Consider the following 17996-nt stretch of genomic DNA (forward strand, 5'->3'; position numbering starts at 1 on the left):
AAGGTGCTTAAAGGTGACTTTAAAGAGAATGAGACGATGCAAATGGTGTTTAGAAGGTGCTTAAAGTGACTTTAAAGAGAATGAGACGATGCAAAATGAGGTTTAGAAGGTGCTTAAGGATGACTTTAAAGAGAATGAGACGATGCAAAATGGTGTTTAGAAGGTGCTTAAAGGTGACCTTTAAAGAGAATGAGACGATGCAAAATGAGGTTTAGAAGGTGACTTAAGGGTGACTTTAAAGAGAATGAGACGATGCCAAATGGTAGATTAGAAGTGCTTAAAGGTGACTTTAAAGAGAATGAGACGATGCAAAATGAGGTTTAGAAGGTGCTTAAGGTGACTTTAAAGAGAATGAGACGATGCAAAATGGTGGTTTAGAAGGTGCTTAAAGGTGACTTTAAAGAGAATGAGACGATGCAAAATGGTGTTTAGAAGGTGCTTAAGGTGACTTTAAAGAGAATGAGGACGATGCAAAATGGTGGTTTAGAAGGTGCTTAAGGTGACTTTAAAGAGAATGAGACGATGCAAAATGGTGTTTAGAAGGTGCTTAAGGTGACTTTAAAGAGAATGAGACGATGCAAAATAAGTGTTTAGAAGGTGCTTAAGGTGACTTTAAAGAGAATGAGACGATGCAAAATGGTGTTTAGAAGGTGCTTAAAGTGACTTTAAAGAGAATGAGACGATGCAAAATGGTGTTTAGAAGGTGCTTAAGGTGACTTTAAAGAGAATGAGACGATGCAAAATGGTGTTTAGAAGGTGCTTAAGGTGACTTTAAAGAGAATGAGACGATGCAAAATGGTGTTTAGAAGGTGCTTAAGGTGACTTTAAAGAGAATGAGACGATGCAAAATGGTGTTTAGAAGGTGCTTAAGGTGACTTTAAAGAGAATGAGACGATGCAAAATGAGTGTTTAGAAGGTGCTTAAGGTGACTTTAAAGAGAATGAGACGATGCCAAAATGGGTGTTTAGAAGGTGCTTAAGTGACTTTAAAGAGAATGAGACGATGCAAAATGGTGTTTAGAAGGTGCTTAAGGTGACTTTAAAGAGAATGAGACGATGCAAAATGGTGTTTAGAAGGTGCTTAAGGTGACTTTAAAGAGAATGAGACGATGCAAAATGGAGGTTTAGAAGGTGCTTAAAGGTGACTTTAAAGAGAATGAGACGATGCAAAATGGTGTTTAGAAGGTGCTTAAGGTGACTTTAAAGAGAATGAGACGATGCAAAATGAGTGTTTAGAAGGTGCTTAAGGTGACTTTAAAGAGAATGAGACGATGCAAAATGGTGTTGTAGAAGGTGCTTAAGGTGACTTTAAAGAGAATGAGACGATGCAAAATGGTGTTTAGAAGGTGCTTAAAGTGACTTTAAAGAGAATGAGACGATGCAAAATGGTGTTTAGAAGGTGCTTAAGGTGACTTTAAAGAGAATGAGACGATGCAAAATGAGTGTTTAGAAGGTGCTTAAGGTGACTTTAAAGAGAATGAGACGATGCAAAATGGTGTTTAGAAGGTGCTTAAGGTGACTTTAAAGAGAATGAGACGATGCAAAATGGTGTTTAGAAGGTGCTTAAAGGTGACTTTAAAGAGAATGAGACGATGCAAAATGGTGTTTAGAAGGTGCTTAAGGTGACTTTAAAGAGAATGAGACGATGCAAAATGGTGTTTTAGAAGGTGCTTAAGGTGACTTTAAAGAGAATGAGACGATGCAAAATGGTGTTTAGAAGGTGCTTAAGTGACTTTAAAGAGAATGAGACGATGCAAAATGGTGTTTAGAAGGTGCTTAAGGTGACTTTAAAGAGAATGAGACGATGCAAAATGGTGTTTAGAAGGTGCTTAAGGTGACTTTAAAGAGAATGAGACGATGCAAAATGGTGTTTAGAAGGTGCTTAAGGTGACTTTAAAGAGAATGAGACGATGCAAAATGGTGTTTTAGAAGGTGCTTAAGGTGACTTTTAAAGAGAATGAGACGATGCAAAATGGTGTTTAGAAGGTGCTTAAGGTGACTTTAAAGAGAATGAGACGATGCAAAATGGTGTTTAGAAGGTGCTTAAGGTGACTTTAAAGAGAATGAGACGATGCAAAATGGTGTTTAGAAGGTGCTTAAGGTGACTTTAAAGAGAATGAGACGATGCAAAATGGTGTTTAGAAGGTGCTTAAGGTGACTTTAAAGAGAATGAGACGATGCAAAATGGTGTTTAGAAGGTGCTTAAGGTGACTTTAAAGAGAATGAGACGATGCAAAATGGTGGTTTAGAAGGTGCTTAAAGGTGACTTTTAAAGAGAATGAGACGATGCAAAATGGTGTTTAGAAGGTGCTTAAGGTGACTTTAAAGAGAATGAGACGATGCAAAATGGTGGTGTTAGAAGGTGCTTAAAGGTGACTTTAAAGAGAATGAGACGATGCAAAATGGTGTTTAGAAGGTGCTTAAGGTGACTTTAAAGAGAATGAGACGATGCAAAATGGTGTTTTAGAAGGTGCTTAAGGTGACTTTAAAGAGAATGAGACGATGCAAAAATGGTGTTTAGAAGGTGCTTAAGGTGACTTTAAAGAGAATGAGACGATGCAAAATGGTGTTTAGAAGGTGCTTAAGGTGACTTTAAAGAGAATGAGACGATGCAAAATGGTGTTTAGAAGGTGCTTAAGGTGACTTTAAAGAGAATGAGACGATGCAAAATGGTGTTTAGAAGGTGCTTAAGGTGACTTTAAAGAGAATGAGACGATGCAAAATGGTGTTTAGAAGGTGCTTAAGGTGACTTTAAAGAGAATGAGACGATGCAAAATGGTGTTTAGAAGGTGCTTAAAGTGACTTTAAAGAGAATGAGACGATGCAAAATGGTGTTTAGAAGGTGCTTAAGGTGACTTTAAAGAGAATGAGACGATGCAAAATGGTGTTTAGAAGGTGCTTAAGGTGACTTTAAAGAGAATGAGACGATGCAAAATGGGGTTTAGAAGGTGCTTAAGGTGACTTTAAAGAGAATGAGACGATGCAAAATGAGGTTTAGAAGGTGCTTAAGGTGACTTTAAAGAGAATGAGACGATGCAAAATGGTGTTTAGAAGGTGCTTAAGGTGACTTTAAAGAGAATGAGACGATGCAAAATGGTGTTTAGAAGGTGCTTAAAGTGACTTTAAAGAGAATGAGACGATGCAAAATGGTGTTTAGAAGGTGCTTAAGGTGACTTTAAAGAGAATGAGACGATGCAAAATGGGTGTTTAGAAGGTGCTTAAGGTGACTTTAAAGAGAATGAGACGATGCAAAATGGTGTTTAGAAGGTGCTTAAGGTGACTTTAAAGAGAATGAGACGATGCAAAATGAGGTTTAGAAGGTGCTTAAGGTGACTTTAAAGAGAATGAGACGATGCAAAATGAGGTTTAGAAGGTGCTTAAAGTGACTTTAAAGAGAATGAGACGATGCAAAATGAGGTTTAGAAGGTGCTTAAAGTGACTTTAAAGAGAATGAGACGATGCAAAATGGTGTTTAGAAGGTGCTTAAGGTGACTTTAAAGAGAATGAGACGATGCAAAATGAGTGTTTAGAAGGTGCTTAAGGTGACTTTAAAGAGAATGAGACGATGCAAAATGGTGTTTAGAAGGTGCTTAAGGTGACTTTAAAGAGAATGAGACGATGCAAAATGAGGTTTAGAAGGTGCTTAAGGTGACTTTAAAGAGAATGAGACGATGCAAAATGGTTGTTTAGAAGGTGCTTAAGGTGACTTTAAAGAGAATGAGACGATGCAAAATGAGGTTTAGAAGGTGCTTAAGGTGACTTTAAAGAGAATGAGACGATGCAAAATGGTGTTTAGAAGGTGCTTAAGGTGACTTTAAAGAGAATGAGACGATGCAAAATGGTGTTTAGAAGGTGCTTAAGGTGACTTTAAAGAGAATGAGACGATGCAAAATGGTGTTTAGAAGGTGCTTAAGGTGACTTTAAAGAGAATGAGACGATGCAAAATGGTGTTTAGAAGGTGCTTAAGGTGACTTTAAAGAGAATGAGACGATGCAAAATGGTGTTTAGAAGGTGCTTAAGGTGACTTTAAAGAGAATGAGACGATGCAAAATGATTGTTTAGAAGGTGCTTAAGGTGACTTTAAAGAGAATGAGACGATGCAAAATGGTGTTTAGAAGGTGCTTAAGGTGACTTTAAAGAGAATGAGACGATGCAAAATGGTGTTTAGAAGGTGCTTAAGGTGACTTTAAAGAGAATGAGACGATGCAAAATGGTGTTTAGAAGGTGCTTAAGGTGACTTTAAAGAGAATGAGACGATGCAAAATGGTGTTTAGAAGGTGCTTAAGGTGACTTTAAAGAGAATGAGACGATGCAAAATGGTGTTTAGAAGGTGCTTAAGGTGACTTTAAAGAGAATGAGACGATGCAAAATGGTGTTTAGAAGGTGCTTTAAAGTCACTTTAAAGAGAATGAGACGATGCAAAATGTGTTTTAGAAGGTGCTTAAGGTGACTTTAAAGAGAATGAGACGATGCAAAATGGTGTTTAGAAGGTGCTTAAGGTGACTTTAAAGAGAATGAGACGATGCAAAATGAGGTTTAGAAGGTGCTTAAAGGTGACTTTAAAGAGAATGAGACGATGCAAAATGGTGTTTAGGAAGGTGCTTAAGGTGACTTTAAAGAGAATGAGACGATGCAAAATGGTGTTTAGAAGGTGCTTAAAGTGACTTTAAAGAGAATGAGACGATGCAAAATGTGGTTTTAGAAGGTGCTTAAGTGACTTTAAAGAGAATGAGACGATGCAAAATGGTGTTTAGAAGGTGCTTAAGGTGACTTTAAAGAGAATGAGACGATGCAAAATGAGGTTTAGAAGGTGCTTAAGGTGACTTTAAAGAGAATGAGACGATGCAAAATGGTGTTTAGAAGGTGCTTAAGGTGACTTTAAAGAGAATGAGACGATGCAAAATGGTGTTTAGAAGGTGCTTAAGGTGACTTTAAAGAGAATGAGACGATGCAAAATGGTGTTTAGAAGGTGCTTAAGGTGACTTTAAAGAGAATGAGACGATGCAAAATGGTGTTTAGAAGGTGCTTAAAGGTGACTTTAAAGAGAATGAGACGATGCAAAAATGGTGTTTAGAAGGTGCTTAAGGTGACTTTAAAGAGAATGAGACGATGCAAAATGGTGTTTAGAAGGTGCTTAAGGTGACTTTAAAGAGAATGAGACGATGCAAAATGGTGTTTTAGAAGGTGCTTAAGGTGACTTTAAAGAGAATGAGACGATGCAAAATGGTGTTTAGAAGGTGCTTAAGGTGACTTTAAAGAGAATGAGACGATGCAAAATGGTGTTTAGAAGGTGCTTAAGGTGACTTTAAAGAGAATGAGACGATGCAAAATGGTGTCTTAGAAGGTGCTTAAGGTGACTTTAAAGAGAATGAGACGATGCAAAATGGTGTTTAGAAGGTGCTTAAGGTGACTTTAAAGAGAATGAGACGATGCAAAATGGTGTTTAGAAGGTGCTTAAGGTGACTTTAAAGAGAATGAGACGATGCAAAATGGTGTTTAGAAGGTGCTTAAAGTGACTTTAAAGAGAATGAGACGATGCAAAATGGTGTTTAGAAGGTGCTTAAGGTGACTTTAAAGAGAATGAGACGATGCAAAATGGTGTTTAGAAGGTGCTTAAGGTGACTTTAAAGAGAATGAGACGATGCAAAATGGTGTTTAGAAGGTGCTTAAGGTGACTTTAAAGAGAATGAGACGATGCAAAATGGTGTTTAGAAGGTGCTTAAGGTGACTTTAAAGAGAATGAGACGATGCAAAATGGTGTTTAGAAGGTGCTTAAAGTGACTTTAAAGAGAATGAGACGATGCAAAATGGTGTTTAGAAGGTGCTTAAGGTGACTTTAAAGAGAATGAGACGATGCAAAATGGTGTTTTAGAAGGTGCTTAAAGTGACTTTAAAGAGAAAGAGACGATGCAAAATGGAGGTTTAGAAGGTGCTTAAGGTGACTTTAAAGAGAATGAGACGATGCAAAATGGTGTTTAGAAGGTGCTTAAGGGTGACTTTAAAGAGAATGAGACGATGCAAAATGGTGTTTAGAAGGTGCTTAAGGTGACTTTAAAGAGAATGAGACGATGCAAAATGGTGTTTAGAAGGTGCTTAAGGTGACTTTAAAGAGAATGAGACGATGCAAAATGGTGTTTAGAAGGTGCTTAAGGTGACTTTAAAGAGAATGAGACGATGCAAAATGGTGTTTAGAAGGTGCTTAAGGTGACTTATAAAGAGAATGAGACGATGCAAAATGGTGTTTTAGAAGGGTGCTTAAAGGTGACTTTAAAGAGAATGAGACGATGCAAAATGGTGTTTAGAAGGTGCTTAAGGTGACTTTAAAGAGAATGAGACGATGCAAAATGGTGTTTAGAAGGTGCTTAAGGTGACTTTAAAGAGAATGAGACGATGCAAAATGGTGTTTAGAAGGTGCTTAAGGTGACTTTAAAGAGAATGAGACGATGCAAAATGGTGTTTAGAAGGTGCTTAAGGTGACTTTAAAGAGAATGAGACGATGCAAAATGGTGTTTAGAAGGTGCTTAAAGGTGACTTTAAAGAGAATGAGACGATGCAAAATGGTGTTTAGAAGGTGCTTAAGGTGACTTTAAAGAGAATGAGACGATGCAAAATGGTGTTTAGAAGGTGCTTAAGGTGACTTTAAAGAGAATGAGACGATGCAAAATGAGGTTTAGAAGGTGCTTAAGGTGACTTTAAAGAGAATGAGACGATGCAAAATGGTGTTTAGAAGGTGCTTAAGGTGACTTTAAAGAGAATGAGACGATGCAAAATGGTGTTTAGAAGGTGCTTAAGGTGACTTTAAAGAGAATGAGACGATGCAAAATGGTGTTTAGAAGGTGCTTAAGGTGACTTTAAAGAGAATGAGACGATGCAAAATGGTGTTTAGAAGGTGCTTAAAGTGACTTTAAAGAGAATGAGACGATGCAAAATGGTGTTTAGAAGGTGCTTAAGGTGACTTTAAAGAGAATGAGACGATGCAAAATGGTGTTTAGAAGGTGCTTAAGTGACTTTAAAGAGAATGAGACGATGCAAAATGTGGTTTAGAAGGTGCTTAAGGTGACTTTAAAGAGAATGAGGACGATGCAAAATGGTGTTTAGAAGGTGCTTAAGGTGACTTTAAAGAGAATGAGGACGATGCAAAATGGTGTTTAGAAGGTGCTTAAGGTGACTTTAAAGAGAATGAGACGATGCAAAATGGTGTTTAGAAGGTGCTTAAGGTGACTTTAAAGAGAATGAGACGATGCAAAATGGTGTTTAGAAGGTGCTTAAGTGACTTTAAAGAGAATGAGACGATGCAAAATGGTGTTTAGAAGGTGCTTAAGGTGACTTTAAAGAGAATGAGACGATGCAAAATGGGTGTTTAGAAGGTGCTTAAGGTGACTTTAAAGAGAATGAGACGATGCAAAATGGTGTTTAGAAGGTGCTTAAGTGACTTTAAAGAGAATGAGACGATGCAAAATGGTGTTTAGAAGTGCTTAAGGTGACTTTAAAGAGAATGAGACGATGCAAAATGGTGTTTAGAAGGTGCTTAAGGTGACTTTAAAGAGAATGAGACGATGCAAAATGGTGTTTAGAAGGTGCTTAAGGTGACTTTAAAGAGAATGAGACGATGCAAAATGAGGTTTAGAAGGTGCTTAAGGTGACTTTAAAAGAGAATGAGACGATGCAAAATGAGGTTTAGAAGGTGCTTAAGGTGACTTTAAAGAGAATGAGACGATGCAAAATGAGTGTTTAGAAGGTGCTTAAGGTGACTTTAAAGAGAATGAGACGATGCAAAATGGTGTTTAGAAGGTGCTTAAGGTGACTTTAAAGAGAATGAGACGATGCAAAATGGTGTTTAGAAGGTGCTTAAGGTGACTTTAAAGAGAATGAGACGATGCAAAATGGTGTTTAGAAGGTGCTTAAGGTGACTTTAAAGAGAATGAGACGATGCAAAATGGTGTTTAGAAGAGGTGCTTAAAGGTGACTTTAAGAGAATGAGACGATGCAAAATGAGGTTTAGAAGGTGCTTAAGGTGACTTAAAGAGAATGAGACGATGCAAAATGGTGCTTTAGAAGGTGCTTAAAGTGACTTTAAAGAGAATGAGACGATGCAAAATGGTGGTTTAGAAGGTGCTTAAGGTGACTTTAAAAGAGAATGAGACGATGCAAAATGGTGTTTAGAAGGTGCTTAAGGTGACTTTAAAGAGAATGAGACGATGCAAAATGGTGTTTAGAAGGTGCTTAAGGTGACTTTAAGAGAATGAGACGATGCAAAATGGTGTTTAGAAGGTGCTTAAAGTGACTTTAAAGAGAATGAGACGATGCAAAATGGTGTTTAGAAGGTGCTTAAGGTGACTTTAAAAGAGAATGAGACGATGCAAAATGGTGTTTAGAAGGTGCTTAAGGTGACTTTAAAGAGAATGAGACGATGCAAAATGGTGTTTAGAAGGTGCTTAAGGTGACTTTAAAGAGAATGAGACGATGCAAAATGGTGTTTAGAAGGTGCTTAAGGTGACTTTAAAGAGAATGAGACGATGCAAAATGAGGTTTAGAAGGTGCTTAAGGTGACTTTAAAGAGAATGAGACGATGCAAAAATGGGTGTTTAGAAGGTGCTTAAGGTGACTTTAAAGAGAAGAGACGATGCAAAATGAGGTTTAGAAGGTGCTTCAAGTGACTTTAAAGAGAATGAGACGATGCAAAATGGTGTTTAGAAGGTGCTTAAGGTGACTTTAAAGAGAATGAGGACGATGCAAAATGGTGTTTAGAAGGTGCTTAAGGTGACTTTAAAGAGAATGAGACGATGCAAAATGGTGTTTAGAAGGTGCTTAAGGTGACTTTAAAGAGAATGAGACGATGCAAAATGGTGTTTAGAAGGTGCTTAAGGTGACTTTAAGAGAATGAGACGATGCAAAATGGTGTTTAGAAGGTGCTTTAAGGTGACTTTAAAGAGAATGAGACGATGCAAAATGGTGTTTAGAAGGTGCTCTAAGGTGACTTTAAAGAGAATGAGACGATGCAAAATGGTGTTTAGAAGGTGCTTAAGGTGACTTTAAAGAGAATGAGACGATGCAAAATGGTGTTTAGAAGGTGCTTAAGGTGACTTTAAAGAGAATGAGACGATGCAAAATGGTGTTTAGAAGGTGCTTAAGGTGACTTTAAAGAGAATGAGACGATGCAAAATGGTGTTTAGAAGGTGCTTAAGGTGACTTTAAAGAGAATGAGACGATGCAAAATGGTGTTTAGAAGGTGCTTAAGGTGACTTTAAAGAGAATGAGACGATGCAAAATGGTGTTTAGAAGGTGCTTAAGGTGACTTTAAAGAGAATGAGACGATGCAAAATGGTGTTTAGAAGGTGCTTAAGGTGACTTTAAAGAGAATGAGACGATGCAAAATGGTGTTTAGAAGGTGCTTAAGGTGACTTTAAAGAGAATGAGACGATGCAAAATGGTTTTTAGAAGGTGCTTAAGGTGACTTTAAAGAGAATGAGACGATGCAAAATGGTGTTTAGAAGGTGCTTAAGGTGACTTTAAGAGAATGAGACGATGCAAAAATGGTGTGTTTAGAAGGTGCTTAAAGTGACTTTAAAGAGAATGAGACGATGCAAAATGGTGTTTAGAAGGTGCTTAAGGTGACTTTAAAGAGAATGAGACGATGCAAAATGGTGTTTAGAAGGTGCTTAAAGTGACTTTAAAGAGAATGAGACGATGCAAAATGGTGATAGACGGCAGGTGCTTAAGGTGACTTTAAAGAGAATGACACGATGCAAAATGGTGTTTAGAAGGTGCTTAAGGTGACTTTAAAGAGAATGAGACGATGCAAAATGGTGTTTTAGAAGGTGCTTAAGGTGACTTTAACAGAGAATGAGACGATGCAAAATGGTGTTTAGAAGGTGCTTAAGTGACTTTTAAAGAGAATGAGACGATGCAAAATGTGTAGAAGGTGCTTAAGGTGACTTTAAGAGAATGAGACGATGCAAAATGGTGTTTAGAAGGTGCTTAAGTGACTTTAAAGAGAATGAGACGATGCAAAAGTGGTGTTTAGAAGGTGCTTAAGGTGACTTTAAAGAGAATGAGACGATGCAAAATGGTGTTTAGAAGGTGCTTAAGGTGACCTTTAAAGAGAATGAGACGATGCAAAATGAGGTTTAGAAGGTGCTTAAAGTGACTTTAAAGAGAATGAGACGATGCAAAATGGTGTTTAGAAGGTGCTTAAGGTGACTTTAAAGAGAATGAGACGATGCAAAATGAGTGTTTAGAAGGTGCTTAAAGTGACTTTAAAGAGAATGAGACGATGCAAAATGGTGTTTAGAAGGTGCTTAAGGTGACTTTAAAGAGAATGAGACGATGCAAAATGGTGTTTAGAAGGTGCTTAAGGTGACTTTAAAGAGAATGAGACGATGCAAAATGGTGTTTAGAAGGTGCTTAAGGTGACTTTAAAGAGAATGAGACGATGCAAAATGGTGTTTAGAAGGTGCTTAAGGTGACTTTAAAGAGAATGAGACGATGCAAAATGGTGTTTAGAAGGTGCTTAAGGTGACTTTAAAGAGAATGAGACGATGCAAAATGGTGTTTAGAAGGTGCTTAAAGTGACTTTAAAGAGAATGAGACGATGCAAAATGGTGTTTAGAAGGTGCTTAAGGTGACTTTAAAGAGAATGAGACGATGCAAAATGGTGTTTAGAAGGTGCTTAAGGTGACTTTAAAGAGAATGAGACGATGCAAAATGGTGTTTAGAAGGTGCTTAAGGTGACTTTAAAGAGAATGAGACGATGCAAAATGGTGTTTAGAAGGTGCTTAAGGTGACTTTAAAGAGAATGAGACGATGCAAAATGGTGTTTAGAAGGTGCTTAAGGTGACTTTAAAGAGAATGAGACGATGCAAAATGGTGTTTAGAAGGTGCTTAAAGTGACTTTAAAGAGAATGAGACGATGCAAAATGGTGTTTAGAAGGTGCTTAAGGTGACTTTAAAGAGAATGAGACGATGCAAAATGGTGTTTAGAAGGTGCTTAAAGTGACTTTAAAGAGAATGAGACGATGCAAAATGAGGTTTAGAAGGTGCTTAAAGTGACTTTAAAGAGAATGAGACGATGCAAAATGGTGTTTAGAAGGTGCTTAAGGTGACTTTAAAGAGAATGAGACGATGCAAAATGAGGTTTAGAAGGTGCTTAAAGTGACTTTAAAGAGAATGAGACGATGCAAAATGGTGTTTAGAAGGTGCTTAAAGTGACTTTAAAGAGAATGAGACGATGCAAAATGAGGTTTAGAAGGTGCTTAAGGTGACTTTAAAGAGAATGAGACGATGCAAAATGGTGTTTAGAAGGTGCTTAAGGTGACTTTAAAGAGAATGAGACGATGCAAAATGGTGTTTAGAAGGTGCTTAAGGTGACTTTAAAGAGAATGAGACGATGCAAAATGGTGTTTAGAAGGTGCTTAAGGTGACTTTAAAGAGAATGAGACGATGCAAAATGGTGTTTAGAAGGTGCTTAAAGTGACTTTAAAGAGAATGAGACGATGCAAAATGAGGTTTAGAAGGTGCTTAAGGTGACTTTAAAGAGAATGAGACGATGCAAAATGGTGTTTAGAAGGTGCTTAAAGTGACTTTAAAGAGAATGAGACGATGCAAAATGAGGTTTAGAAGGTGCTTAAGGTGACTTTAAAGAGAATGAGACGATGCAAAATGGTGTTTAGAAGGTGCTTAAGGTGACTTTAAAGAGAATGAGACGATGCAAAATGGTGTTTAGAAGGTGCTTAAGGTGACTTTAAAGAGAATGAGACGATGCAAAATGGTGTTTAGAAGGTGCTTAAGGTGACTTTAAAGAGAATGAGACGATGCAAAATGGTGTTTAGAAGGTGCTTAAGGTGACTTTAAAGAGAATGAGACGATGCAAAATGGTGTTTAGAAGGTGCTTAAGGTGACTTTAAAGAGAATGAGACGATGCAAAATGAGGTTTAGAAGGTGCTTAAGGTGACTTTAAAGAGAATGAGACGATGCAAAATGGTGTTTAGAAGGTGCTTAAAGTGACTGATCAGGCAAAAATTGACATTCAAACACGTAAACAAAAACATAGGCAATTATGGCAATTACGGCCATAATTGATTTATAGGGCCGAACCCGTTACGTCAAAAAGGGGAACTAAAAGGGAGTTACAAAAAGGTTATAAAAGATAGTTGCAATAAAGCAAAACTCTCTCTTCCACCAAAAATCACCCGGGTAATTATAAAACGCAGCTGAAGCCATCCGAAACATACCCCGAAAGAAAACTCGCGCAAGAACATTGGTGCCGTGACCAGGATTCTTGAAATACGAACGTTGGTTAACTTTATCTTCGCGATTTCGGGCCGTTTTTATTGCGCGATACCATAAACGCTACGTACGCCGTTTTTCGATTCAAAATGCCCGCGGAACCCATCATCCTTTCGTCGAGAAGAGCGATCCTTCTCGTTTCACTTAGCCGTTACGAAAGCTTCGTTCGCGATTTTCAACAAGACCGTGATCTTGTTGAAGTAGAAGCCAGAATATCCAAGTTCGAAAGGTTATGTGAAGATCTTGAAAAGCTGCAGCAGGAGCTTGAAGACGGAGCTACAACCGAAGAGGAGGTCAAGCAAAATGAAGCTCTTCGCGCCGATTTCGAGCCTCGTTTGATACGGGTGGAAGCAGAACTGAAGGCAAAAAGACCCTCACAAGGCTCGTCATTTAATGCCACCGGTAATTCCTTGGCTGGTATTAAACTTCCGACCATATCACTGCCTCAGTTTCATGGGGATTACATGGAATGGCTTACGTTTCGGGACACGTTCGAGTGTCTGATTCACGACAACCGTGATCTTCCCGCCATCCAAAAGTTTCATTACTTGCGCGCAGCGATTAAGGGTGAAGCAGCACAAGTGATAGAAGCGATCACTATTAGCGCGGCAAATTACGAGATAGCGTGGCAGGCATTAACGGCGCGCTACTCCAACGAATATTTATTGAAAAAACGTCACTTGCAAGCACTGTTCACTATGACGCCCGCGAAAAGGGAAACCGCGACCGCACTGCACCTCTTAGTGGACGAGTTCGAACGGCACAAGAAAACCCTTGACCATCTTGGGGAAAGGACGGATACATGGGGTGTTTTGCTGGAACACTTGTTGTGCACCAAGTTGCCAACAAGCACACTGAGGGACTGGGAGGAGCACGCATCAAACGAAGAAAGCCCGACGTATGCTAGCCTGATTGTTTTCTTGCAGCGCCGTATGCGAGTGCTTGAAACGCTATCGGTGAACAAGGAGCAGGATGTCAGTTTTAGCGAAGCGCAACATCATACAAAACGGATGCCACCCACGCGGCTAGGAAGCTTTGCAGCGGCATCAAATGCTGTACGCAAATGCTCTCTGTGCGATTCAGAGCATTTTATTGCAAAGTGTTCCCGATTCATTGCATTGAGCCCGAACGAACGCCATCGCACCGTAATGAACGCACGATTATGTTTGAATTGCCTTCGAGACAATCACCGCGCCCGCGACTGCACTTCGCAGTACAAATGCCGCCACTGTAATTCACAACACCACACTATGTTGCACTCACACACGTCACAGGATCACTCTGCCGGAACATTCTCCACTGCCATGCCAGCTGCGAGCATTGGACCAGCCACTAACGATCACACGGCAAATCTTCAGCGAACTTTCGCAGCAGCAATGGAGCGAGCACCAACGCAGGTTTTGCTCCAAACTGCCATCATCAATATAGTTGATTCTTTCGGATTAGTTCATCCAGCTCGAGCACTTTTGGACAGTGCCTCGCAGCCTGATATGATAAGCAGTCAGCTCGCTCATCGACTGAGGCTAAAAAGAAAGAAGGTTAATGTTATGCTGCAGGGTGCAGGCCAATCTACCCGTCCGCTGAAAGAATCCGTTCACGCGAAGATTGCCTCACGAACGAAACAGTTTGAAGTGGGTGTCGAATTTTTGATTGTCGACAAGTTGATGGCTAATCTGCCGCTGCGGGACGTTAACACGACGAGCTGGAACATCCCGTCCGAGTTGATCCTAGCCGATCCAGAGTTCTACAAATCTTCGGCAATCGACATTATTCTTGGCGCTCGACATTATGCTGCTTTCTTCGAAGGTAGCGCCCAGCTCAAACTAGCACCTACCCTTCCAACTCTGCAGGAAAGCGTATTCGGATGGGTCGTCACTGGTTCGATTGGATCGCCAGAGCCTTCGGAAGGCACTTCTAATGTTGCTCACACGACAGCTGAAATTTGTATGACAACTCTAGAAGAATCCATCGAGCGGTTTTGGAAATCAGAAGAGTTATGGTTCAACGATGGCTACTCACCCGAAGAACGCCAATGTGAGGCTATTTACCGAAACACAACCCAGCGGGATCCATCGGGTCGATACATAGTTCGTCTTCCGAAGCAACCAGATTTCTTTGACAAACTTGGACTGTCAAGGGATATGGCTTTGAACCGCTTCATACTTCTCGAAAGAAGACTCCAACGTGATCCAGACCTAAAAGAAGAATACCACAAGTTCATGAAAGAGTACTTGGAACTGGGGCACATGACTCCCACGTCTCCAGCAGACAATGATCACGGGTATTACTTACCGCACCATCCCGTTTTGAAAGAATCTAGTACGACGACAAAGCTCCGGGTCGTTTTCGACGGATCAGCGAAGACATCTACTGGATATTCGCTAAACGATGCATTGCGTGTCGGTCCAGTAGTGCAAGACCAGTTGCTGGATATAATTCTTCGTTTTCGCACCTACAAAGTAGCGCTCGTTGGTGACATCGCGAAAATGTACAGGCAGATAGAAGTCCATCCTGATGACCGTCGGTTTCAACGCGTGTTGTTTCGATTCTCACCGGATGCTTCAGTGGAGACTTACGAGCTGAATACGGTGACCTACGGGCTTGCTCCATCTTCTTTTTTGGCTACGCGTACGTTGCTGCAGTTGGCCGAGGATGAAGGCACGAACTTTCCGCATGCTGCACAAGCTTTGGTTCAAAATTTCTACGTGGACGACTTCATCGGTGGTGCTGATTCAGAGGAGCAAGCAAAGCAGCTACGAGAGGAGCTCGATGAATTGTTAAAAAAGGGTGGATTCTCTCTGCGAAAATGGACCTCCAGTAAGTTGGCCGTGCTCTCTGGTTTGACGGAGGATCAGATCGGAACGCAGTCAACGCTTCAATTTATGCCCGACGAGAAGATAAAGGCACTCGGTATCGCTTGGGAGCCCGAAGCTGACGTTTTATCCTTCGAGTCGCGGATCGACGCCGACACTAGCTACCCCACAATGCGGTTAATATTCTCTGGCATCTCCCGAATGTTCGATCCGATAGGATTGATATCGCCGATCATCATTCGCGCTAAGTTGCTGATGCAGGAATTGTGGGTGCAGAAGCCTGGCTGGGATAATCCTGTTTCTGACAGCATCTATAAAAAGTGGACATCCATTAAATCCGACTGGCCAATTATTTCCGGTTATAAAAGTGATCGCTACGCTCTCTTACCTGATTCTCGCGTTCAGTTACATACGTTTTGTGATGCCTCTGAAGCCGCGTTCGGTGCATGTATTTACTCGCGTTGTGAAAACAAACAAGGACACGTACGAATCTCGCTATTAGCATCGAAGTCACGTTTAGCACCACTAAAACGGGTTACATTACCGCGATTAGAACTTAATGCAGCCGTTACAGGAGCGCATTTATACGATCGTGTGAAGCAGGCGATGGGACTCGAATCAGCGGAGTCATATTTTTGGTCCGACTCGACAGTTACGCTGCATTGGCTGAGTTCACCGCCCAACAATTGGAAAACGTATGTAGGCAATCGCGTCGCGGAGGTACAAGCCTACTCACATCTCCATCCCTGGAAACACATTGCGGGATGTTCGAATCCTGCTGACTTGGTATCACGAGGCGTGACCGCAGCAGATTTCGTGAAAAGTGCACTGTGGAGCAGCGGTCCAGAGTGGTTAATTCGTCCAGCGTCTGAATGGCCAAATTCAACACCAACGGTTGTGGATGGTGCCGAGCTAGAGATTCGTCAAGTGAGTGCAGCGGTTGCCGTCATCGAGACAGTGCATCCTTGGTTCGAGCGGTACTCATCATACACCAAGCTTCTACGCGTCATTGGGTATTGCCTTAGATTCGTGCGCAATGCTAAGGAGAAGTGCCGTACTCGCCGCGATCCATTGGAGCCCCCAGCGTCATCAACTATCACTCCGGACCTCATGGAAGCTGCTAAAACTGTGCTATGCAAGCTGGCACAGCAAGACGCATTTCCAACGGAGCTCGAGCGGTTGAGGAAGCGTGAGGTGGTTCCAAAGCGCTCACCACTTAGACGTCTGAGCCCGTTCATCGACAGCGAAGGAGTTATGAGAGTAGGAGGGCGCCTCAAGCTCTCACAACTGCCTTATCAATCGAAACATCCAATTCTTCTGCCCAAGAAGCACATCTTCGCACGCCGCATCGCAGAGCACCTTCATAGAGAACTCATACATGGTGGCGGAAGATTGCTGCTTTCCCAGATTCGCGAAGAATTTTGGCCACTCGACGGACGACATCTGGTGAAAAGCGTCGTTAGACACTGCTTACGATGCATTCGCCAACAGCCCATACTTGAGCAGCAACAAATCGGGCAGTTACCATCATTGCGGATCACACCGAATCGACCGTTCGCGACCATCGGAGTGGACTATGCTGGGCCGATCTACCTACGACCGATCCACAAACGAGCAGAGCCCGCCAAAGCATACCTCTGCGTATTTGTTTGCTTTGCTACGAAGGCTGTTCACCTGGAACTAGTGGGTGATTTGACCACTGCTGGTTTCCTAGCATCACTTCGACGGTTTGCATCGCGCCGAGGACGTCCGTCCCATATCTACTCGGACAACGGTAAAAACTTCGAAGGCGCAGCCCGGGAGCTTAGTGAGCTATTCGAGATGCTCCATGATGAGGAGCAAAGCAACATCATCGTTTCGACTTGTGCTGATATGGGCATCACTTGGCACTTCAGTCCACCAAGGGCTCCACACTTTGGCGGATTGTGGGAAGCTGCAGTGAAGACCGCCAAAAGGCACCTGTTTCGCCAGCTGGGCAGCACGAGACTGCCTTATGAAGGATACATCACTGTGCTGCACCAAATAGAGGCAGCAATGAATTCGCGTCCGCTGTTACCTATGTCGGACGACCCCAACGATTTAGCCGCTTTAACACCTGCACATTTTCTTATAGGCACATCCATGAACGCCATCCCCGAGCCGGACTATTCAAACCGAAAGACGTACACCCTGAGCGAGTGGCAGAAGTGGCAACTGCTCGTCCAGCGCTTCTGGAAACATTGGGCCAGCGAGTATCTACAAGAGATGCAAAGGGATACGATGAAGACCTGCAGCAATTCAGATTTCGCACCTGGCAGACTGGCAATCCTGATGGACGAGGCTCTTCCTACAACACAATGGCCACTCGCGCGGATAGTTGAGACGCACCCCGGCACGGATAGTTTGACACGTGTGGTAACATTAAGAACTGCAAAGGGAATTTCGGTTAGGCCAATCGCTAAAATTTGCTTGCTACCGGAGGCAACAAACTGAGCTTATCACCACGTGGAGAATAATTGTTGACGAGTGTCAAGGGGGCGGAGGATGATCAGGCAAAAATTGACATTCAAACACGTAAACAAAAACATAGGCAATTATGGCAATTACGGCCATAATTGATTTATAGGGCCGAACCCGTTACGTCAAAAAGGGGAACTAAAAGGGAGTTACAAAAAGGTTATAAAAGATAGTTGCAATAAAGCAAAACTCTCTCTTCCACCAAAAATCACCCGGGTAATTATAAAACGCAGCTGAAGCCATCCGAAACATACCCCGAAAGAAAACTCGCGCAAGAACAGTGACTTTAAAGAGAATGAGACGATGCAAAATGAGGTTTAGAAGGTGCTTAAGGTGACTTTAAAGAGAATGAGACGATGCAAAATGAGGTTTAGAAGGTGCTTAAGGTGACTTTAAAGAGAAT

The 17996-nt window shown here is 41.3% G+C and overlaps 1 protein-coding gene across 1 annotated transcript; it reads left to right on the top strand.

The window, feature by feature from the left end:
- Positions 1-12373: 12373 nt before the first annotated feature.
- LOC131292805 (uncharacterized) lies at positions 12374-17491 on the top strand (the record flags this gene model as incomplete). Its single annotated transcript, XM_058320887.1, has 2 exons — positions 12374-13258; positions 13559-17491. Coding segments are annotated over exons 1-2 (4818 nt in total), but the record flags the coding sequence as incomplete, so codon positions are not given.
- Between the last annotated feature and the right edge of the window lie 505 nt (positions 17492-17996).

The sequence above is a fragment of the Anopheles ziemanni genome, unplaced genomic scaffold, assembly GCF_943734765.1.
Source record: "Anopheles ziemanni unplaced genomic scaffold, idAnoZiCoDA_A2_x.2 U_68, whole genome shotgun sequence".
Lineage (NCBI taxonomy): Eukaryota > Metazoa > Arthropoda > Insecta > Diptera > Culicidae > Anopheles > Anopheles ziemanni.